The sequence below is a fragment of the Myotis davidii genome, unplaced genomic scaffold, assembly GCF_000327345.1.
Source record: "Myotis davidii unplaced genomic scaffold, ASM32734v1 scaffold328, whole genome shotgun sequence".
NCBI lineage: Eukaryota > Metazoa > Chordata > Mammalia > Chiroptera > Vespertilionidae > Myotis > Myotis davidii.
In genome coordinates this window covers 3,543,586-3,567,380 of record NW_006300373.1, presented here as the reverse complement: position 1 = coordinate 3,567,380, position 23,795 = coordinate 3,543,586, and the positions used below count along the sequence as shown (strand labels likewise).

Genomic DNA, 23,795 nt, shown 5'->3' with positions numbered 1-23,795 from the left:
GCCCCCGGGCCCTGGCCCCGCCCTGTCGCTGGCCCCGCCCCACCCGCTTAGGTACAGGGCTGGGGTAGTCCTCCGGAGGGATACAGCTCTGCCCCTTGGGAGTGTATGCTTCTCCTTAAGAACAGCGCACCCCCTGGGAGAGAGGGGAGTCCTCTGCTTTAGGGTCGGGCAGACCTGGACCTCCCATCACTTTTACCGGCTCAGTGATGTTGGCCAAATCCCTGTCTCCATGACCCTGCTGCCCCCTCTCTGTAAATGGGGATCAGCAGGACTTAGATCAGCAGACCCTGCTTCCAACCACTGGAGGGGTGACCCTGGGCTGCTTCATTAAAACGCGTGACTACATCCAGGGTCGGTTTTATGGGTTGGATTTCTGCTGTGCGTTTTGCTTTTGTTTAAACCTGTGGGCGCTGGATGTTTCCCAGTTAGAACAGAGAGTCTTGACTCCTAGAAGTTGATACCAGGAATGGAGTCTGTTCCACCAAAAACAGGGACTGATGGTGGGGAATAGTGAGCTCCTATTATTAGAGGAAGGAAACAAACAAACAAACACAAAACTATGGCCCGCCACTCTAAATGAGGAACCTGGTCCCCAAAAGGGAAATGACTTGGCCTGTGGCTCCATTTCACCCTGAGGAAGTTCAAGGGCCTGTCTGGACCGAAATGGGCGGTTGTGGGGAGAAGGAGAGAAGGTTTACCAAAACCTGAGACCAGATAGTCAAGCCCTGAGTGGCTGAGAGTGAGATGAAGAAGGTGGATGACTTATCCTTGCTGATCCACGGCTCACAGCTGACCGTAGGCATGAGGAGGGCCTGAGTCCCCACCCTGGGCAGCTGCTCCTGCTTCCCTACCCCCTGGGGATCCCGGAATCTTTCCACCCCACCCGGATAGAGGGACGTGTGGCCTTCAGCTACTCGCTTAACCTCTCTGAGCTTCCATTCTCATCTAGGGATGGAAACAGATAAAGTTCTACGCCATAGGGTAGAAATCAGCCCACAGCTTTGGCCTAAGAGAAATCAGGCAGTAGGTCGAGTAAGGGATTGGGCCCCAAGCGCACGCTGAGCCCGAGTTCTCCGCATCACGGGCATTCGATGTGGGCTGAGATGAAGGAATCAGAAGGTGGCCCAGCGTGCCGCCGGCCCAAGACCACAAAGGCCACCTCTGTGGTCATGTCAGTTTCACTGAAGACAAAACCACAAGGCCACCTCTCCCTGGGCCCTGCCCCCAGCGGCCCTGGGCCGCACTGAGCCCATCCCGAAAACAGGGGCGGAGAAGAGTGTATTACTGGGGTAGTGGTATCACTGAGTTTTGTCCTAAGGCCTCCTCCAGGCAGCTCTCCTGGTCCATTATGGTGCAGGAAGCCCCCCATGAAGCTCCCAAAGGGCTGACCCCAAGTCTCAGCACACTGCCCAACTGAAGAGTCATCCTCTCTAAGGACGTTATGGGGGCTCACAGGTCCCAAGGGTCCCTATGTGTCTGGCTACCTGTGGCAGAACCACCCACAAGGAGCGCCGGGCCAGGGAACTAGGAAAGTGGCCCAGACCTTGAGTCGTGTGAACCTCAACTAAGTGGCTCTGGGACCCTGGGCAGACGTTGCCTCTCTGCAGGCTTGTCTCCTCAGAAAATTCAGAATCACCTCACAGTTCTCATGAGGCTTGAAGAGCTACACGTCAGGACAGGAGCCCCAGTGCCATCACGCCCCTCCCTGTAGGAGCCCCCAGGAGCTGACCCATTAAGAGAAGCTGTGTGGCATTTCTGCCCTGGCTGTGTACTTAGGGTGGCTTTTGGGGAAGGGGAGAGGCTAATGCTGCTGCTCTAGGCTCTGGGCTGAGGGCTATTACTCCTCCTCTGGGTCATCTTTGGCCTCGACTTGGGTTGTTACCTAATAGCTATGGGATCCTGGGCAAGTCACTTTTCTCTGGGCCTCAGTTTCCACATCAATCAAAACTGGCCATGTTCTCTTTAGGTTGTTGTAAAGGTTCCATGAGATGAAGTATGTACCGTGCCTGGCACATGATAGGCCCCCTATTCATGGCAGGGATGTTGGTCATCTGTTAGCATTGGGATTATTGTTCATGAAGAAACTGCGATTCAAAGAGGCTGCAATTACACCCACAGCATCACTCACTGCTGCTTCAAGCTCCTCCCCCTGGGACAGAGGGACCCCAGCACACACCTGGCGACCTCTCAGAGGTCACCTGTGCCCTTCAGGGAGCAGAGGTTGAGACCTGGCAGGCCTCCTCCTCCGGCGGGGGCTATACACACGGAGGCAAACACGGCCACTCAATTAGTGTCTTTATTCGTACTGTTGACATTTCCCATGGGGAATTGTTGAAGGGCGAGGAGGGGAGGGCGGAGTAGGGAGTGAGGCTTGGTTTTCCTCCATCCGGTGGAGGAAGTGAGGGGACAGGCTCGGACTAATAGAGTGAACAAGGGCACCATCGCAAGGCGGGTGGAGACGCTTCACCCAGTGACTTCAGACGGCCCGAGTCCTTCTGTCAGGAAATGCGATTTCAAAGTGGAAAAGTAAAAAACAAAAAACAAAACAACGACGGAAAGAAAAGAACAAAGAGCAAACAGAGAAGGCTCTAAGGCAGCCAGCAGTGGGAAGCCAGGTGTCTGAGTGGCCTCCTGGCCACGCCTCTCCCCCAGGCCGGGCCGGGCCGGGCTGTTGGGCCACCAGTGCCCTCTTGAGACAGTCCCTGTTGGCTGGGAGCCACAGAAGGTTGTGGAGGGAGGACAGCACCAGGGTGTGGCAGCACCAGGGCGGCCCAGGGCAGGGCCGCGTTGAGGAGATCAAAGCCTCTCTTGGGAGTGGCCCGGAAGGCTGGTGGGCTATGGAGGGATAAAGCGCCCCTTTCCTTGGGCACAGGGCACAGTCACTCTCTGGGATCTTCTATGACCGGGTGGCGGCGAGAATGCTGCTTAACCACAGAGCTGAAGGCTGCCAGGCCCGTGCGGGTCCTTCCCTGGCGCGCGGGGCCCGGCGTGCAGAGCGTGATGGAGACGCCGGGCCGGTGGGCGCTGCGACCAGCTCAGCAGCCCAGCCAGTCGGTCTTGATGCTTCCGAGCTTCACGTTCCTCAGACTGTGGTTCTCCAACATCTGGTAATAAGAGCCCTTGAAGAAGTAGCTGTAACCTGGGACGAGAGAGAGGAGGGGCTGTGAGCACCCAGGCCTTCTGGCCCTGGAAGGTTCCTGGGAGCTTTGAAAGCTCTCGGAGTTGTCTTCAAGATGGGACTAGAGATACCTCTTAGGGCCTGTGGTGAAACTGAAATTAGACAATACGAGCTACTACTAATGTACATAGTACCCCTCTGAGCACCATCCCTAAACCGGAGGCAACAAACCAGGAGGCAGCTCCTCCCACGGGCCCACAGATGGGTTTTATTTGGCGCACACAAGGTGTTTTTTTTGGTTGTTGTTTTGTTTTATTTTGAATTCTGCATAGGTCGCTACCATGTAAACATCTGTACGTGTCACAAGGAAATACAGACGTTTTCTGCTTCCTTTGAAAAGAACTGGAATATCCAGCCACATCGGGCCCCGTCCTTGCAGGGCAGCCGTGATCAGAAGCAGAGAAGCAACTGCGTGTCCCCCGTCAGCGAGCCCTGTGCTCTCTGGTTCGCCACAGACCCCACCACTCCCTACTGTCTGCCTGGCCTACTTCCCTCATTTGTGCTACCGGCCTGGCCCCTCTGGGCTTTGGAATCTGTGACTCCTGACATACATCATCTCGTTTACTTCCTTTAAAACCCTGGCACACAGTAGGTGTTCGTTGGTTGTTTATTCCCGAAGATCATCCTTAACCCAGCACCTGACCGCGCACTGCTTTTCGTTGGACAGGTAGACCTTTAGCCACTAGAGGTCAGGGCCGAGTGCTTAGCCAGCATATGATAGGGGCTCAAAAAAAAAAAATCTTCGTGGAATTTAATTAAAATGCTCTCTAAAGAGCCACGCTGGATCCCTTCCAGGGCCCTAGAGTCTCCCAGAAGCCTCCTCAAGGATATGGCTTTCAAACTCCAAATTCTACCCCTCGATGACACTGGCTGTTCTGTTCAGCAAGGGACCCGGGGCACAGTGAGTTGAACGGGGACCTTTGCCACACCAGCAAGAGGCCATGACCAAGCTGGTCCTATCTCAAACGGAGCCATCCTTCTGCTGACGGGAGGCGGTGACGAGGCCTTCGGTGGAACCCAGAAGGGACTGGATCAAGCCCCAGAATGAATGCAGGGCACAGAGCCCATGTTCCTGGCCCCCCACAGGCCTCCCGCCCCCCACCCCCTTCCCTGGCTCCAGGCCCTGCAGCTGTGAGAGGCCTCTCTGGGTCTTACTGCCTGGAGCCTGCTGTGTGAGCAGAGGTCAGGGGTCTGGATGCCTTCCCAGCCCTGGCTGAAGGGACCGGTTTGTTTTCCCCGGCCCCACCGGCCTCCCTGCACAATGAGGGAGTGTGTGCTTGTAGGACAGGGGCCCTGGTGGCGGGGAGGAAGAGGGAAAGGGCTAGAAAGCAGACAGAGGCCGGGGCAGCTCACCACCAGCCTGCAGGTCCACCGCGGCATCCAGGTCATCGGGGATGGCGTTCCAGGCGTCTTCGATGAGCTTGGGGAAGTCGGGGTCCATTTTCTTCTTCACCTCGTTGTATCTGCAAGGGACGGGACATGGTGAGCCAACGGGGCCTCCGTAGTGGCCACCCCTCCCCGGACCTGGATGTGAGGGCCCCGCTGACGGCTCCTGAGTGGGCCCGGGCAACCAGACCTCGCCTTTCTGGGAGGCGACCGGCTGGTCAGAGAAGGTCTGAACCCCAGCTCCTCATGACGTGACCTTCATGGTCCAATAAAAACCACCTGGTGATTACCGCTCACGTGCAAGCAGGGTGTTAACTTTTCATTTCCCTTCTCAGTCCATCCTTAGGACCATCCTACGACACAAGGATTCCCGGATACCCAGTTCACAGACCACAGGCTTAGAAGGGGTGCCCAGCTTCTGAGGGGAAGTCCAGCCCAGGCCTCTCTGAGCCTCGCTTTTACCAACAGCAAGATGGGGTTCTATTTCCTCTAGTGCAGTGGTTCTCAACCTTCCTAATGCTGCGCCCCTTTAATACAGTTCCGCATGTTGTGGTGGCCCCCAACCATAAAATTATTTTCGTTGCTACTTCGTAACTGTAATGTTGCTACTGTGATGGATCGTCATGTAAATATCTGATATGCAGGATGTATTTTCATTGTGACACATTGAACATAATTAAAGCATAGTGATTCATCACAAAAACAATATGTAATTATATACGTGTTTTCTGATGGTCTTAGGCGACCCCTGTGAAAGGGTCGTTCGACCCCCAAAGGGGTTGCGACCCACAGGTTGAGAACCGCTGCTCTAATGTCTCGATGAATGTGTACACCAAAGGAATAACACATGCCCAGTGCCTATCCCCGCATCTGGCAGGTTATTTGGGACATATTAGCTCCTTTACAAACATTGATCCCCACGGCAACGTGACGGGCACTGGATGCGGCGTGCCCATCGCCCTCTCTCTGACTGACTGGGACACATCGCTGCCTTTTCACCTGTCCGTGGAGATGACAGCGCACGTCCTGGGGGCTGATCTCACCCGGGACAGTGAGGTGACCGTGCAGGTTAGTCACGGGACGCACAGCTCTCCTGCCCGGCCTTTAATCCGGGTAAAGACTTGGGGTATGTAGTTGGCATTTTCCACGTCCTGGCTAGCGATACCCCGTCTTTGTCATTTCAGAAGAACCTTCTAAGTGCTGGAGTCCTATGGATTCCTCCCCTTCTCCACTGATACCCAACCTGGTCATCATTCCATCAATATCTCATTCGCTCCCACTCCGTGCTGTGGATAACACAGCACACAAGACAGTGTCTGGCCTTCGTGGTGCCAACTTCCTGGCCAGCTCTGTGTCTGAGGGCCATCCTGGCGACAGCCACGCGTCCCTTACAGTGCGGCATAGCTGACGCTTCATCCCCACAGCTGGCCCGACCACCTCCAGCCCAGACGCCAGCCACGGCTTCCCCTCTGTGCTCCCTTCTCCAGGGGTCTTCCTCTTGCCCAGGACCCCGAGAGCTGCCAGAAAAGCCTGCCTTCATCCCAGCCCCATCATAAGACTTCTTACAAGACCCGGCACGCTTCCTCCTGACCTGGGGTCCCTGTACCCAGTGTCCCACCCAGAATCCCAGCACGCGACCTCCTCACCTCCACCGAGCCCTTGGCCTACATCCTCTACAGTGAGGGTGGCTCAGAGCCGGGTGTCCTTGAACGTGCCCTCGCTGCTTTCTCGCTCCACCCACGGACGTTAGGGCGGGCAGGCATCAACCCCATTTTCTAGATGAGGAAACTGAGGCTCAGAGAAGTAACCCATTTGCTTCCACATCCCTTTCCCCCGGGAAGAGCACGGCACCATGGCGGGAGGATGTGCTCGGAAGGGGCCCCCATCTCTCCGCCTTCTCCCTGTCCCCAGTCTCCTCTCCAGTGTCCCCGCCTGCCTGTGCGCTGCTTTGAAAGGTTACCCTGTGACTCTGTAAGCCCCTCGGCAGCTGGAGACATGGCCGTCAGGGACACAGGTTCCATGGGTGTATCCTTGAGGCACACAGGACTCAGTCTTCACACCTGGGAAATGGGCCTAGTACGCATACCTGCCTCCAGTGAGAAACAGAGGTGGCAGGCACAGCCTCAGGCCCGGCACGAAGCACGGGGCCCGGCATGAGGACCGCTCCTGTTTTACCCAAGTGTGTTTATGTCTCTTGCTGTATCGGAGGCCCCACACGGCAGGGTGACTAAGTCTTGACCACCGTCTTCCAGCCCCTGGCTCAGTGCCTGGCACACAGGAGATGTTGAATAGATATTTGAGGGCTTTGTGGAAGCTTCCAGAAACAGGGGCTGAGCACTCCCTGGCATGAAGGAGGGGATGGCCAGGCTGGCGGCAGCGACTCGTCCTCTGTCGCTCTGAGGCCCTCTCTCGTTCTCCAGCAAGAGCAGGGGCAGTGGGGGCGGGGGGGGGGGTCTGGGGTCCCTGCAGACTCGGCACCAGGGCCAGCATCTCAAGCCCCCGGGAGCGAGACCTGGCCCTTCTGGAATCAGTGCCCAGAGCCTCGGAGGGAACCTACAGCTCTGCCACTTTTAAGAACCTGGATTCTGGAAGGTGGGCTTGCTGTGGAACAGGACTGGGAGGCAGTAAGTTTTCTAGAAACCCCAGCAAAGCACCGTCATGGCCTGTGTGTATGTGTGTGGTGTGTGTGCACACATGCATGCATACACGAGTGTGTGCACTCATGTTCACATGTGGATGCATCTGTTCCTATATGTGGACATACCCAGAGTGTGTAGAATATGTCTGTCCAGCCTGGCTGGCATGGCTCAGTGGTTGGGCGTCAACCTATGAACCAGGAGGTCATGGTTCGATTCCCAGTCAGGGCCATGCCAGGTTGTGGGCTCGATCCCCAGTGTAGGGTGTGCAGGAGGCAGCCGAGCCATGATTCTCTCTCATCACTGATGTTTCTCCCTCCCTCTCTCCCTCTCCCTTCCTCTCTGAAATCAATAAAAATAGAACACCACAATTCAAAGACACTAGGGTTTAAGACTCACATCTGTGAACCTGTGCCTGTCACTGCCCACATGCTAAGGTCAGGAGATCCGGACCCGGCAGCATGCGTGTGCCCGGGAGGGCTCTGGGGCCTGTGGGCGGGAGCCCGCCCTGCGGTTTCCTGGGTTTCCTGGCTGGCTGCGTTCTTTCTGGAGACTTGAGATACCAATCAGCTTAGGCTGCTAAGTATCTTAACAGCATGTCTGGAATTCCACCCTTCTGAATGCCTGGGCCGCCAGGGGCGGGGTGGTGGGCGGGAAAGTGGAAGAAGGGAGGGCCTTTGGGAAGAAAGCAGGATTGTGTCAGGGACACAGAACCAGGGCCGGAGGCAGCGGCAGCCACAGAGGAGCCACAGAGGAACGTGGGTGGGTGAAGACACCTGACCACCCCTTCCTTGCACAATCACCCCTTCCTTGACCAAATGACCCTTAGGGTGCCGTGGAGGGGCCCCAGGGTGAGGGGACAGGAAAGGCAGGTATGATCCTGGCTCTGTGGCCAACAACACACCTTGAACCACAATTTCCTTCCCTGGGAACTAGGACAACATTCAATCACCCAAGGCTGCTTCTCGCTGACCATTCCTAGCTATGGGGCCACTGCCCCTTAACCTTGACCCTGACCGCTCAGAACTGAACCCTTCCCTTTAGATGACCTGGGGCAGAGAGCTACCTGCGGGCAAGCTGGCCCCTGATTCAGATGCTGGCTCCTGGGGGAAGCTGGTGCACGCATCTCTCAGTCTTCATCCTATTGTGCCCTCTCCCATCCCTGCCTCTACCACCCCATTTCTTGAGACCCCCCACTATCTGGGGGGCACAGTGTAGAATAGCAAAAACCAGCATGTTCTCGGGGAGCCAGAATTCCAGGGTCCAAATCCCACACAGCCGCTACCTGGCTGTGTGACATTAAGCTACATACTGAACCTCTCTGATCCCAAGTGTCCTCATCTATAAAGTGGGAATGCTAATCACACCCATCTCCTAAAGCCCTTGGCATGGTGTCTGTAGGAGAAGCTATCGTCTTTCTTTTCATTACCCTTCCTTCAGTGAACCAACCCAAATTGTGAAGCTCCATGCCAGATGTGGGCCCATCAAGAATTCTGAGACGGGGACGGTGGTTCTAACCAGAATTGTAGCCATCATGCGCCTACATCATCCCTTGATGACTTCTCCAAGGGGCTGCCGTCCTGGCAGGTTAGAGACCAGAGAGGGGACATCCAGGGCCCACCGGCCTCCGAAGGTGACCCAGGAGGCGCGAAGCCTCCGTGTCTGTGGCCACACAGCCGGCTCTGCCGCCCTCCTTACCTCCAGAACTTCTTCCCAGCAAAGATGTACGTCTTCTTGTTCTTGCTCCAGTTAAAGGCAGCGTCCACTCGTTTCACACTGGGGGGCAGCCCCAGGCTGGTCAGCGGCTTGGGGTACCCGGGCTCCAGGGTGCTGGCTGAATAGACCCAGTACTCATCCCCTGGGGTGGAAGCAAAGAGCACGTCAGGGACCGGTGCTGAGATGCCCCCGGCCAGCCCGTTCCTCCCCTCATCTGTCTGCCAGGTGCCCCGCTGGGGCCATTGTCAGCAGGGACACGCCTGGAGTCAGAGGCCCGACCAGGGCCCCCGTGGACGGGGTTACAGTGGGTTATAGAAGGTGCCTGGCCAAGGAGAGGAGGAGTCCAGCCCTCACTCCACTCACCAGCCCTGTACTGTGGGTGCCACGCCTGCCACGTGGGGGCACCTTTCTCTACTTTGTGCACAGGAGCCCTGGGGACCAGTATCGCCCTGGCCACAGCCCACAATCCCTGGGGTAAAGGAGCCTGGGAGTCGGCTGGCGGAACAGGTAACCACGGTGCTGGCTGAGCCTTTGTGGCTCCTCCAAGAAGCCGTCCCTGTGCCCCAGCTCCGACCTGCCAGCCCTCCCTCTTGCCTCCCAGCACTGACTGCAGCCCCGTAACAGCTGGTTTGTGAGCTCTGAGGGCAGGGGCTGGATCCCCAGCCCATGGCAGGTGCTCAAATCCATGCTGGATAAAAGCAGGGCTCCCCAAACATTAGCCATGCGACCCTCTCTTGGGGGTTTTGACCACCTGTAGAGACTCCTTGTACCATTATTTACTTTCAAGGAATTCATTTTGAAATTTTTAGAAATACGTTCGTTTTAAAGTTTAAAAATAGAAGCTAATTGTGGTGGGTTTTTTAATTTCCCACTAAAGCTGTTGTCTGCTAGAGGCTGTAGCTGGCATTAGAGCCACCAGCACGAAACTGCCATGTTCTTTCTGGAAAAGAAATCAGGAGAGAGAAAGAACTCAAGGTAATGACATGCTCGCTCCGTGGGCGATGCTCTCTGATGCTGGTGTCTGAGCCGGCCGCCCGGACGAAGCCCACGCTTTCAGATGTGGTGGTTGGAAGAATGGGTCCCTAATGCGGAGGGAGCACCCACAGGTGCCCGGACACCGGGAGGCAGGGCCCCAGGAGCCGAGGGCCCGGCAGCATCCTTCCCACACACCTGCAAAGAACACCGCCTTCTCCTCCTGGGGCGCCTCGTACACAGCATCGATCTTGTCCGGAAGCTCAGGCCAGAACGTGGCCACCAGCAGGGGCCCCGTGGGCTTCTCGCCCAACGACACTGTTCGCCAAATGAACCTGAGGGGAGAGGGGGACAGTGGAGCGGAGGCGGCCCTTCCCCAAAATGTATGGACCGCTGTCCAGCCCCACCAGGCTCTCGGTTCCTCCCCGAAGCAGCCAGGAATTTGCGCATCTCTGGGGGCTTTGCCCTTGCAGTTCCCCTCGTCTCACGCACCCTCCCAACCAGTCAGCCCATCCCTGTCCGTCTGACTCCATGTCTCCGAGGGCTGCCTCCTCCCAAAGCCTCCTCCCACAGCCTCCTCCATCTGAATGTGTCCACAAAGCATTTGACTCATTAACGCTTCGGCAACCACACGTCTTTCATTCTGCCCTGTGCTGCTGTCGGTGTTCTCTGCCTCAGTTTCCCAAACCAGACTCACGATGCTCAACTTGAACATGCATCAGAGTCATCAGGGGGGGATCTGCTCAAATGCAGATTCCTGAGGCCCACTCCCAGAGATTACAGGCCGAGGGCCTGGGGGTGAGAGCAGACACCCACACTTTTCACACACACACCTTAGGGGGCTTAGGGTAGAAGGCCCAGGGACCTCTCTGAGAACACGGATCTAGGCATTAAGGAGCCTCTCTACCCCCAGCATCCCGTCCCCCATCCCCAGCTCCTCAAGCCTAACCAAGTGTTTGGCACCATCGATGCCAAGTGGTTATTTGTTGATGATACCAGCTAGCATGATAGGACACACGGACACTGTGCCAGGTGGTGTTCTAAGCCTGAGCTCACCAAACCCTTACAACAGCCCTGTGAGACAGGTGGGAAAATATGTACTGTCTTATAGATGAGTAAACTGAGATAAAGATCATCATTAACTGGCCTATGATCGGACCACCAGTGAGTAGTAGGTCTGGGATGCTAACCCAGGCCGTCTGGCCCCCGAGCCCACTCTGTCAACTAGTATCTCTATGGATGGATGGATGGATGGATGGATGGACGGACGGATGGGTGGATGGAGGAGGAGGAGGAACTGATCACAGATGATAGATGCGTAGATAATGGGTGGACATTGGGTGAATGGATAGATAGATGAACAGATGGACGGGTATATGTGCCTTTGCATGGATTGATGATGGATAGGTCCTTTAATGCAGCCCTAATACCATCTGCCATTACCCAGGAGGGCTAGGGCCGCTGGATGGGTCTCAGCCCTTGGTCAATTGAGTGGGAGCCTTTACAGCACAAAGGACACCCCCTTTCTCTACCCTGTGGTTCCTTGCTCCCTGGACATGGACAGTTTGGCCATTGGAGGTCAAGGCCATTCTGGGAGAAGGCCTGTGACAGCTGCATGATTCTTTCCAATGTTTCCTCATCCCTCTGTTAGAAATACAGAGCGTGTCTGTTGCCATGTGACTGTGTGGTGCTGCCCCAGAGGGTAGGCGTTGGACGTGGCCCTGTGACTTACTTCAGTCAATGGGATACCCTCAGACGTGCTGTGAGGCTTTAACGGTGCTTGTGCGGCCTGACTCGGCCCCCTGTGCTTCTGCTATCTGCCATCAGTGGCCACAAATCCCGGAGGATGAGTGACAGCAGCGCATGTCCACCCACACTGCAGCCCGAAGCCAACACGCCTCATAGACCCACAGACTGTGGGGGTGAGCCACTGAGATCCAGAGGTCACCCGACACGCAGCTAAACTAGGGCCCTTCTAGGATGCATCTAGTGGGGTCCCTGTGCGAGGGCTGGGGGTCCAAGCAAACGGGGCCCGGGCGGAGGACAAGAAGCCCCCTCCCCCACCACCACCACTCACCGGTCCTTGAAGAAGAAGATCTCCCCGCGGATCTGAGCGATGCCGTCAAAGACGATGTCTTGTGTGCAGATCTCGGGAGTGACGGGTCCCAGCGTGGGGGCAGGGCCGGGGCCGGTGTCAGTGTCAGGATTGGGCCCTGGGGGAGGACACCTGACCTCAGACTCTCCCCATCCCCAGGGGTTCCCCGCACCAGGCTGAGCCCCCAAGGCTCCCACCCAACCTGCTAGGGATCCGAAGAAACACTATTCTGGCCTTAGTGTGAGCCGGGTAGGAGAGGGAGACGATGCCTGGACGTGAGGAGAGGGGGGTGGAGAGAAACCAGCATCCCATGGCCCTTTGCACTTACAATGCTCCTCACTGATGCCCCCCGAGTCAGACCCCACTTCATCCCTGGGGGGCAGGCATCATTATCACTCCCACTTCACAGATGAGGAAACTGAGTCCAGAGAGATGAGGGGCAGAGGCAGCATACAGCCCGGCGCCTCCCCCTCCATGGCGGGTTCAAGTCCACTGCTTGCTCCCCCAGCCTCTCGGCTCAAGCATCACTTTCACTCTTTCTGATGTGGTCCACACAGCACCAATACCATTATGCATCTACTTTTTCCAAAACATGGACTTTACTTTTTAGACTCTAGCCCCGTGGCAAGCACTAGTCACGAAGAAAGCCCTGGTCTCAGGTCCTAGTTGTATTGCTCCGATTACACATGTAAGCAAGAGTCGTCAGGAAAACTAGAAACCTGCATCCCTGTATCGTGAAGGCCATGGCAACGCTGGGAAATGCTACCCTGCGTTTAGCTAAAGTCTCCTGGATCCTAAACCTCACTTGGTGGCTGCAACCTGGTGACCCTGGGGCCAGGAAGGTGGCCTGTCTCAGGTCTCAGTTTACTCCTAAAAGATGGAGAGCCAAGAGGGGCGTGAGCAGTGATGAGGTTTGGAAAGGAAAGGAGCTGTCCCAGGTCCCCTTGGAGGGATGGCCCCTCCAGACCAGTCAACACCGGTGCCTCCAGCCCTTGTCTCCTGCCATCTGGGCGAGCCGGGACCTACCCGGTGCACCCCCTGCTCCTCCATCCCGGGCTGCACGGCCTCCCAGACCCCCGCCCCAGAGCCCCGAGCCCAGGCTTACCATAGAGCTCTTGGATGCCCTTGATGTCGTCGTGGGACAGGCGGAAGTTCTTGGTGTAGGTGTAGATGGGGGCCATCAGGGCCCCGGGGTCCTGCGAGTGCTCCAGCCCCATCGCGTGGCCGAACTCGTGAGCTGCCACCAGGAAGAGGCTGTACCCTGAGGGCCGCAGGGAGGGGAGGGGAGAGGAGTGGAACGGGGAGACGAAAGAGGAGTCAGGCCTTGGCTTCAGAGACGAGGACGTTGGAGGCCATCCTGTGGTGGGGAGAGGGCCCTGGGAGGGGCACGGGTTGATGTTTCTTGCTCCTGAGAATTCTGGGGTGAATAGACTAGGCCTATTCCTCCCACGCAGGGCAGGCTGCCCGTGTGCTACAGAGGAGAAAACAAGGCATCGGCGAATCCGCTACGTAAAGTCCCACGGGTTAAACATCGTGCCTCTTGGCGTCTTGTGTTTCTCTATAGACCAGGGCAAAACCGGCTCCGCAGGCTCCAAACAGGTAGGAGGGTGGGGACAGGCTGGCCCGAGGGTCCCCCACTCCTGCCCCAGGGACAGCAGTAAACGCCATTCCCACTTCCAGGGGCTGCCTAGGCTCGGCCGCAGACCAAGGGCAAACCTGCTGTGGGTTGAAGTGTGTCCCTCCAGAAGGTGGGCTCCAGCCCTAACCCAGAGGACCCGTGAAGGTGACCTGACCTGGAAACAGGTCTCTGCAGGTTAATTAAAACGGAAAGCCCGGCCAGCCTGGCTCAGGGGTTGAGCGTCGACCTATGAACCAGGAGGTCGCGGTTCGATTCCTGGTCAGGGCACATGCCCGGCTTTCAGGCTTCATCCTCAGTGAGGGGCGTACAGGAGGCAGCTGATCCATGATTCACTCTCGTCACTGATGTTTCTAGCACTCTCTCCCTCTCCCTTCCTCTCTGAAATCAATAAAAATATATATTTTTAAAAAATGTTAAGTCATACAGGGATAGGGTGATCCCTTAATGCAATAGGACTGGCGTCCTTGTAAGAAGAGATACAGGGATGAAACGGAGGGGAATGGCCACGTAATGACAGAGGCAGGAGTGGAGTGATTCCCCAAGGAAACGCGGCCCGGCAGACACCCCGATTTTAGACTTCCAGCCTCCAGGAGTACCAGAGAGCGCATGTCTGTCGTTTGAAGCCACCCCGTTTGGGGTGCACACGGGAAACTAACAGAGAGTCCGGGTGCATCATGCCAGCCGGAGCCCTAACCCATTCTGGCAGGCGGCGAATCCCATCGTTAGGGAGAAGCTAGCGCAGAACAGGTAAAATCGGGTATGTCCTAGCCTGGCCTCGAAGGACTAAGACAAACTCCTCTGGCCCGTCTCTGTCAGTTGGCCTTCTCCAAGTTCCATGTCGCTATGAGTCAAAAGGTGGAAAAGTAACAGAGAGACGTACCTATTTCTGGCCGGCCAGGACCAGCCCTCTCACCTGCCATCCTGACCCATCAGTGAGTCCAGTGACCCTGAGCCCTACAGATGTAAGTGGGCACAGCACCCTGCTCACTGCACTGACCACCCAGGAGGGTCACGGCCTACCTCCTGGTCACGCCCTCACCCCAGCCCGGGCGTCTGGGAGGGCAGAGAGCTGCTCGGGCCGGCTGTGTCTCTGCACCCCCATGCACAACGTGGTGAAGGATGGTGCCTCGGGGGGCGTGGGGGGGCACGGAGGGCTCTGGGGCTCTCCCCTGCTGCGTGGAGGCGGATGGGAGCAAAGATGAGCTCCTCTTGTTCTCTCCTCTCCTCCCGCCCACCCCCTCCTGGGAGGCAGCTGTCCGTTGGAGTGGGGATGCCTGGTAGGAAGGGGTACCGAGCCCAGCACGGGGACATGTTGGGCAGTCTCGGGGGCAGCAGATACCATGCCTCTGCCTGGATGGGTGTGGTCTAAGCAGGGACACGCGTCCACCAAGAGCAGGTCGTGTCCTCACCGTGGATGGGCAGGACCTGAGCAGGGTAGTGTCTCTACGCTGGTGAGTGCAGGGCTCTCTCTGTGCCTGAGGTGGGAGGGGACTCGGGATGGCTTCCCGCCCAGATGTGGGGTGTCGGCGTTTGGGCCCCACGGCCGGGCCTGTACCTTGGTCGGGACAGAAGCCCCAGGTGCGGTCGTCGTCGAAGCTGGCGGTGGTGGAGCACCAGGCCTTCCCGTCGCTGCGGCCGTCGCTGGTGCAGCGCTCGTACTTCTTGCCCAGGAAGGTGAAGGGGAAGACGCAGGGGGCGCCGTTGCCGTTCCCGCCGATAGTGGACATGGCTGTGGGGTCAGGGACACGGGTCAGGGCCGTGAGCAGCCTGAGCCCTCTGCCACCAGGGACAGTGACGTGACGTGGACATTCACACACCCCCTAGCTGAGCCTTCGCCCGAGCCAGTGATGGATGCACAGCTTACCCACCCACCCGACAACCCTGTGTGGTCGGAACCGCGCCACCCCATTTCACCGATGGGGAAACGGGAACGCAGAGAGCTGAAGAAATACTCCCTGAGCCCTGGCCGGTTTGGCTCTGTGGACAGAGCGTTGGCCTGCAGACTGAACGGTCCCAGGTTCGATTCCGGTCAAGGGCACATGCCCGGGGTTGCAGGCTCGATCCCCAGTAGGGGCCGTGCAGGAGGCAGCCGATCAATGACTCTCTCTCATCATTGATGTTTCTCTCTCCCTCTCCCTTCCTCTCTGAAATCATTAAAAATACATTTTTTTAAAAAATTGCCTGAGCAGACACTGCTAGGCAGTGTTCAGGCTTCAAATCCAGAGCTTTGGTCTGGCTCCATGGACGGGGACCGAGGGACCAGAGGCAAAGGGGCTGGGCAGGGATAAAGGAGCAACACCCTTCGCTGGACCCGCAGCCCCACCGCAGAGGGCCCTGGGGAAGCCTGCCCGCTCCCTGCAGACAGGAGGTGCTCACACATACCCGCTGGACGAAGGGAGGGAGGGAGGCGAGGAGGAGGAAGAGGGCAGACGAGAGTTTGTGCTGACCAAGAAAGGCAGGGAAGAGAGACTTCAAGATCCAATGGAGGCCCTGACCAGTTTGGCTCAGTGGATAGAGCGTCAGCCTGCGGACTCAAGGGTCCCAGGTTCGATTCCAGTCAAGGGCATGTACCTTGGTTGCCGGCACATCCCCAGTAGGAGGTGTGCAGGAGGCAGCTGATCGATGTTTCTCTCTCATCGATGTTTCTAACTCTCTATCCCTCTCCCTTCCTCTCTGTAAAAAATCAATAAAATATATATTTTTTAAAACATCCAACAGAGGGAAAGAAAAGGACCTGGAGAGCATTATGCTGGGCAAAGTACGCCCTCGGAGAAAGGTACGCACCCCGTGATCTCACTCATAGGAGGAATCTAATGAACCAAATAAACGGATGATCAAAAAGAGACCCAGAGACAGAGACACACGGGACAGACAGGAGCCTCAGAGGGAAGCCAGGGGCAGGTGGGGGCGACGAGAGCAACCAGTGAATGTGTCTGCGTAGATGCATCGCCTGTGGACACAGACAATGGGGTGGGGCGGGCCTTGGAGGGGCGGGAGAGGCTGGAAGAGGTTAATGGGGGGAAACGGGGACCGAGGTCATACTTTCAACAATAAGGTTTTTTAAGAAGAAAGAGAAGGACTGGTCAGGGAGGCTGAGGGAGTGTGGGCCATGCAGAGGGGTCCCTGGAGGGCCCGACACCAGGCAGCACAGATCGGGCTGGAGTGGCGATTGGTCCCAACGTCTGTGCTGCTAAGTATTCTGGCAGAGCCCCGTCCTGGGGAAAGGAGGCTGGGGCCCCTGTGAGTTCTAGGGAAGGTGGGGAGAGGGGGGCACCCACCGGTCTCGGGGCAGAAGCCGTATTTCTTGTCGCGGTCATAGTCCTCCGTGGTGCTGCACCAGCGGTAGCCATCGCTGCGGCCCTCGGTGGTGCAGCTGTTGTAGGTGGTGCCCTGGAAGCTGAACGGGAACTTGCAGGCCTTTCCATCACCGTTGCCACCCATGGTGAACAGGGCTGGGGTGGAGGGGATAGAGAGGGTGCAAATGTGAGAGAGGCCACCCACCGGGCACCTGCGTGGGCACAGAGCTGGCTGGCCGCCAGCCTGCTGGTTCACCAGTGAGGTGATAGCGTTGTTAAAATATTAAAAATGGCTCTAGTTGGTCTGGCTCAGTGGATAGAGCGTTGGCCTGCAGACCTAAGGTTCCCGGGTTCGATTCCAGTCAAGAGCATGCACCTCAGTTACAGGCTTCGCCCTGGTTTCCAGTCAAGGGCATGCACCTGGGTTGCAGGCTTCTCCCTGGCCCGGAGCCCATGCAGGAGGCAACCAATTGATGTGTTTCTCTCACATTGATGTTTCTCTCTCTTTCACTCTCTCTTCCACTCTCTCTGAAAATCAATGGAAAAATATTCCCAGGTGAGGATTTAAAAAGAAAAATTAAAAATCACCGATACTGGTTGGTAAGCTGCTGCTTCTCTGAGCTTCTGGGGCCCTCCCCTGGCTTCCTGGTCAACCCCAGCCATCCCCTGGGCCCTGATGGACTCTCACCCTCGCGGTGAACTGGTGGCACACAGCATGGAGCCCCCAGGAACCCTGCTCCAGCCCCAAGGTCACTGTCCACCTGCCTGGTCGATGCCCACACCACGTGGATCACTAAATACATCATTCATGGTCGGCAGGACCACCAGAGTCTCTCCATTTGATAGATAGGGAAACCGAGGCCCAGAGAAAGCTGATTCTGGAAGTGCTCATGGTCTCATGGTCACATGAACGGAAGAACTGGGTGAAGGGTGTCACAGAAAGCCACAAAACACACGAATGTCCATCTCTCTCTCTTTTGCATGTGCGCGCGCGCACACACACACACACACACACACACGAGGCTTCACCTCCTCTCACCCTAGGCGATTTTCTGTGGTCCCTGGAGGAGGCAGTGGAGGAGGAAGAGGAAGGGAGAGGGGTGTCTTTGGAAACCTCCATCCACGCTGACCTCCCCGAGACAGGGGCCATGACTGGAGAATTGTGGGGAGAGAATGGGATTCAGAGTCCGGGCTTATCTGTCCTGGGTTCGTCCCCTGTGGCCCGTGGCCTCATCCACCCCACAGCTACACAATGGCGCATCCCAGGGATTGCCAGCTAGCAAAACCACAAGTGCGTAACGAGGACCAGCTGTGCACAGCCGCGCCAGCGGTGACCTCACCGGCCCGTTAACTCCACCGTGACCAGAACGGAACCCAGTCGTGGGACTCAGGCCCCCGTATCCTCACTGGTTCCTTCTCCTCAAACAAGAGACCTTCTCCTGCCCGGCTCAGTGGTTGAGCGTTGACCGATAAACGAGGAGGTCCCCGGTTCGATTCCCGGTCAGGACACATGCCTGGGTTTTGGACTCCATCCCCAGTGGGGAGCGTGCAGGAGGCAGCCTATGGATGATTCTTTCTCATCATTGATGTTTCTATCTCTCTCCCTCTCCCTTCCCCTCTGAAATCAATAAAAACATAAATTTTTAAAGAGAAAGAGAGAGAGAGAGGCCTTCTCTTGCAACGACAACATCGGCCCCCAGACGCAAACACGTGCGTGCTGTGCGTACTTGCCTCTGGCTAGATACCAAGTAAACGGCAATGTCTCAGGCCGGGGGGAACCCAAACTTATGAATTACAGCTGTTTTCGCTTCGGGCATCAAGGCATTCTTTTCTCATCACAAGGGCTGATGCATGGGAGGGGGGCACGGCACCTGAATCCCTCCTGGGAAACGCAGCATGCATAACAGATTCCTATTTAAAGTTTCTGATGTATTGATGGCTGGAGCTCTTACTTAATACACAAAGTATCACATGGGCTTTGGTACCGAAAGCATAAACAGAACCCTTCTGTCAAGATGGCTGGGGGTCAGTATTCAGATGCCGTGGAGTCAGATGGGCTCACAAACATGTCGCGTGACAGCCAAAAAGACAAGGCATGTGCGGGTCAAGGAGTCTACGGGGCGGGGAGAAAGAAGTATTTAGAGAAACGCTTGGGTTTTCTCCCACTTTTCGGGCTTTCAATCTCCAGACTCATCAGATAGGATGACTTGACAGAGTATGAAGGTACACGTACTGTCATCCTCAGATTTCTGATTAAAAAGTGTGTCAAGGATTTTTTTTTTTTAAAGGATTGTGCTGGCCCCTTTAAGAATGTTCCCCTCGATTTGGCTTCACAATACCTGAAAATGTTATGTTTTGAGCATTGACAAACACACACACACAAATACTGGGTCAAGACACAGAGATGTAGACACAAGCAAAAATAGACAAGAGACCAAGCGAGGCAGATGGAACGGGGCCCATACACAGACACAGACAGACAGACAGACACACACACACACACACACACACACTCGCAAAGTTGGCATCAGAACCAGGAGTAACGGCTGAAATTCCAGGGGTCGGGGTCCCCCAGCCAGGTTGGGGACCAGTCTTGGTGTGAGTCTCGATCCCCAACCCCATTGCTAGACTTCTGATCCATCCCTGAGCCTCTCTCTCCTCGTGCCCCGGAGCCCCCAATCCTGCCTGGAGGGTACCGAGTGGTTCTAGAGAGAACCACTGGACACGTGAATATTCTAAGGTCCTCCTAAGGTGTGCAAGAAAAAAATAATCAGCGCATCGCACCCGTAACTTCGCATATATCCTTGCTTATGGCGAGACAGAAAAAGGAAGTGACTTAATGCAAGCATGAAGCAAATAATCATACAGGTGAGAGGAACAGTAGGGTGGCAAGGGCTGCCTGGCCGTGCCAGGCCTGGGCAGCGTAGATGCCGGGGGACAGCAGGGAGCCTGGGGCCGGAGGACTCACATTCATGGGGGCAGAAGCCGTATTTGTTGTCCTTGTCGAAGTTGTAGGTCGTGGAGCACCAGAGGAAGCCGTCCGAGCGGCCCGCGTTGGTGCAGCTGGTGTACTCCTTGCCGTTGAACATGAAGGGGAACTTACAGTACTCCCCGTCGGCGGTGCCGTACTTCACTCGGACCACTGGGGGGCGACACAGGGTGGGGTGAAGCTCTCCAGGCACCTTCTCCAGAGACCAGAATCCTGTGGGGCTCCCCTCCCCCTCCCATCAGAGTAAATGGAGGTGCCCAGGGTTGTCGGGGGAGGTACGGCCCTTGTTGCTTGGTTACAGGGAGACAGGCAGAGGACTGGAGAGGAGGCTGGGGCAAGGGGACGGCCACTTTTTTACCTTGCCCTTCTCCCAGGGTCCACAGCTCATCATCGTCAAAGTGGGAGTCTCCCCCAACACCAGGCCCCGGGGCGAAGGCGTGAGCCAGGAGCCCGTCCTTGCCGTCAAAGGGGTATCCATCTCCGTGCTCTGGAACACATGGGGTCTCAGCTTCCAGCTGTCCCCCCCCGGGCCCTGACCCCAGCCACACCCCACCCACCGGGCATTTGTCCCCTGCCCTATCCTGTTGGCGTTATCCAAGTCTGGGACACAGCAAGTCAACAGAGAGGTGCTGACTTGATGGTCAGCATCTGAGGTCTCCATGGTCAAGTCTATCACTGATAGTCACACCTCTAAGCCTCAGGCCTAATAGCCACCCAGGTCCACACTACCCCTCCATAAACCCTCCCCCCCCGCCCATGCATCACCATTCTACTCACAATGTCCACACTACCTACCTTTATGTCTACACTATTGCCAGTTTTCACACCACCCTCCCACACGGCGTCAGTGACCACGGGTTCTTGTCCATTCACTCTCCTGTCTACACCGCTCCATTCTCTCTGACCTCCTCGCAGGCCTGGAGTTCCTCAGGGCGGACCCGTGCTACCCAACAGAACTCCCTGCGATGACAGGACACTCTGTGCTGTTCAACACCAACCGGCCCTGTGGCTACGGAGCACTGAAGTGTGGCCCGTGTGACCGAGACACGGCACCTGGATTTACTGCACTGAAACTAAAGGAAGTGTAACCAGCCCGCCGTGTGTCGGAGCTGCTGTGCGGGACGGTGCGGGAAGACCCCATGCTTGCCGTTGACGCTGCCTCCAGGGAGTGACCAGTGCCACGCCATCTGCCTCACATCCACGTGGCTCTGCAGCGCCCGGTCCCCGCTACGCCACTCAGCGTCCCCCCCTCCTCTCCTATCTCAGCTGCTCCCAGGACCCCGGTGCCTCTCTAACAGCTGGATCACCTCCGTCTCCACACTGAGACCCGCTGGTCCCAATTTCCCCTACCCCAGCGGCCGAAGTTGATCATGATGTCGGCGTCTCCGTCGTGGATACGAGAAAACCGGAGGGGGGTCACGTTGCTCCAGACTTGGAAGGCACGGGCGAAGGCATCATCCACCGTGTCGGAGTCAAGGTCAGGGGTGTAGGCAATGATCCTGGCGGTGGGAGAAGTGCACAGGAGTGAGCAGGCACACGCACGCAAGTGTGTGTGTGTGTGTGTGCGTGTGTGCAGGAGCCTATGTGAAATCGTGTGAGTGCACGAATGTGTGCAAGGGTGGCGCGTGTGCTCGGGTGTGGGAGTGTGTGCAGAAGCATGTGAGGGGTGCAGGCGTTTGCATACACGAGTGTGCACAGGTGTGCACACATATGCAGGTATTCGTGTGTGCGTGGTGAGCAGAGCTCCCTGGGAGAACAGCCCGCCCAGAATGCCTTGCATCCGAGACCAGCCAACATCCTCAAGGCCTTGTCTCAGGACTCCCACCCGTCCCTTCTGGCTGGGGGACGCACAGGGCATAAACAGTGCACATGGGACTGGGGCAGAGCTCTCTCATCCTGGAATCCAGCACGAGCCACACGGAACAGAGCTGCACGGCTCTGCCCCAACAGAGGCCAAAGACAAACAGGCCTCCTCAGAGGGTCATCCCAATCGATAACGGATGACAACTCCATCGTATAACCAATTAGCAACCAATATCCCATTCTCTCCACCTGCCCCAGAGACCCCAACCAGGAGTAACAGTGACTGGCAGTTATGACACTGTTGCTACACGCCTGACACAGAAATCCCTTTACATATGGGGCCCAGCTTAGTTCCCAACCAACTTCCCAGGAAGGTCCTGTTTTAGCCCCATTTTGCAGATTGGAAAGCCAAGGCGCAGGGCATTGAGAAATAAGTCGCCCGCTGCCTCACGCCTACTAAGTGTGAGAGTCAAGTCCAGGTCTGTCTGTCTCCACTCCTAAGAACTCTGTACGCAAACTCCTTAAGACTCCGCGTCCTCACAGGACAGACACCTCCTGGGTCCCTGGAGCGGGGCGAGGCCCGAGGAGACCCTGTGTCCCACGGCCCGGAGGCCCCGCCGCCCCAGCCCTGCCTCAGTACCTGTAGGTGATCTCGTTCTTCTCCCACTTGGGCTTGCGGGGGAAGAAGTTGTAGTTGGCCACATCGGGGTTGCCGCAGCGCGGCTTCTTCATGGTCATGATGGTGCGCTTGTCGAGGTTCCCCGTCTCGGGCAGCCCAAAGAACTTCTGCATCTTCTTCAGCGCGTCCTTCAGCCCAATCAGGTTGCACTTGTCCTTGGGGCAGCCGTAGTAGGTGTTCAGGTATTGCTGGGAGAAAAAGCACCAGAGGTTAAGCAGCTCCGTGAGGGCGGCATCGGCCTGACCAACGCAGGCTGCAGTCACCAGCCCCAGCCCGGCCCCGCAGGCCAGGACAGGACATCATCCGGGGGCCCACGGGCACTGGGGGGAGTGCTGGGTTCCCAAACCAACTCTGACGCCCAAACCAACTAGTGGAGTGACGTAATAGCTGTAGAGTATGACGTCAGGATGTAACCCTAATGCTCACGGCAGCTCTATAATGTGGTTATTATCACTGTCCCCATCATACAGAGGAAGAAACGAAAGCACAGAGAGGTCAAGACACTTGCCTAACATCACACAGCTCACAAATGGCAGAGCTGGATTCGGACCCGAGCAATCTGGCTCCAGAGCCACGCTCAGAACTGTAATTCACTACCTCTCTTTACCTCCATCATCTCTTTTACTGCACCTAACGATTGAATTATGTTAATTTTCTCACATTTCTTACATGGAGATTCGAGGGCTATGTGCATGGGTGCCTGCAGCAGACAGACTTGGCTCCAGACCCTGGATCAGTCATTCCCAAAATGGACTTCAGGGACTCTGCCCAAACTGAGGCCTCTGCAGAGGGTCAGGGACCAACCAATTCATTCATTTCTTCACCAAGTACCAAGTACTTTTTGACACCTGCCACATCATGATGCCAGCCGGCTCCAGACCCATGCCTGGCCGGGGTGTCTCAGTGGTTGAGCATCGACCTACGAACCAGCAGGTCACGGCTAGATTCTGGGTCAGGGGACATGCCTGCGGGGGCTCGATCCCGTGTGGGGCGTCAGGGGGCAGCTGATCAAGGATTCTCTCTCATCATTGATGTTTCTCTCTCTCCCTCTCCCTTCCTCTCTGAAATCAATAAAAATATATTTTTTTAAAAAAGAATATCAGCCCCTAAAAATGTAAGCTCTCTCAACCCATTTATCCAAAGGGGACAGAGGCTTGGATGCTGGAAAGGAGGGAGGGTTGTTACATTCTGAGAAGGGGTTCCCAGGGTGACCTTCGGGCATAGGAGTTCTGTCTTGAGCAGCCTGGGGACCAGGCTGAAGAACTGCGGTTTTCTGGGGGCAGGGTGAGGGAGCAATAAGATTTCAGATTTCTTATGGGCTAGGCTAGAAGGAACATCTTGAGGGGTCCCCCAGCTCGAGGCGCTAACAGGTTTGAGGGCTGTTGCCCTTCCACTGTGCCCAGCCA

General features: G+C 56.7%; 1 protein-coding gene across 1 annotated transcript in view; it reads right to left on the bottom strand.

Moving 5' to 3' along the window:
• Positions 1-2,278: 2,278 nt before the first annotated feature.
• Positions 2,279-23,795, bottom strand: part of MMP2 (matrix metallopeptidase 2) — a 22,378-nt gene continuing 861 nt past the window's right edge. Inside the window, exons 2-13 of the mRNA XM_015572657.1 lie at positions 22,351-22,577; positions 21,258-21,406; positions 20,266-20,394; positions 19,887-20,060; positions 16,901-17,074; positions 15,178-15,351; positions 13,089-13,244; positions 11,966-12,101; positions 10,087-10,223; positions 8,899-9,058; positions 4,532-4,641; positions 2,279-3,139 (exon numbers count right to left, since the gene is read on the bottom strand). Coding sequence (XP_015428143.1) covers positions 3,036-3,139; positions 4,532-4,641; positions 8,899-9,058; positions 10,087-10,223; positions 11,966-12,101; positions 13,089-13,244; positions 15,178-15,351; positions 16,901-17,074; positions 19,887-20,060; positions 20,266-20,394; positions 21,258-21,406; positions 22,351-22,577 — 1,830 coding nt within the window. The 3' untranslated portion in view covers positions 2,279-3,035. The remainder of the gene's footprint in view (positions 3,140-4,531; positions 4,642-8,898; positions 9,059-10,086; positions 10,224-11,965; positions 12,102-13,088; positions 13,245-15,177; positions 15,352-16,900; positions 17,075-19,886; positions 20,061-20,265; positions 20,395-21,257; positions 21,407-22,350; positions 22,578-23,795) is intronic.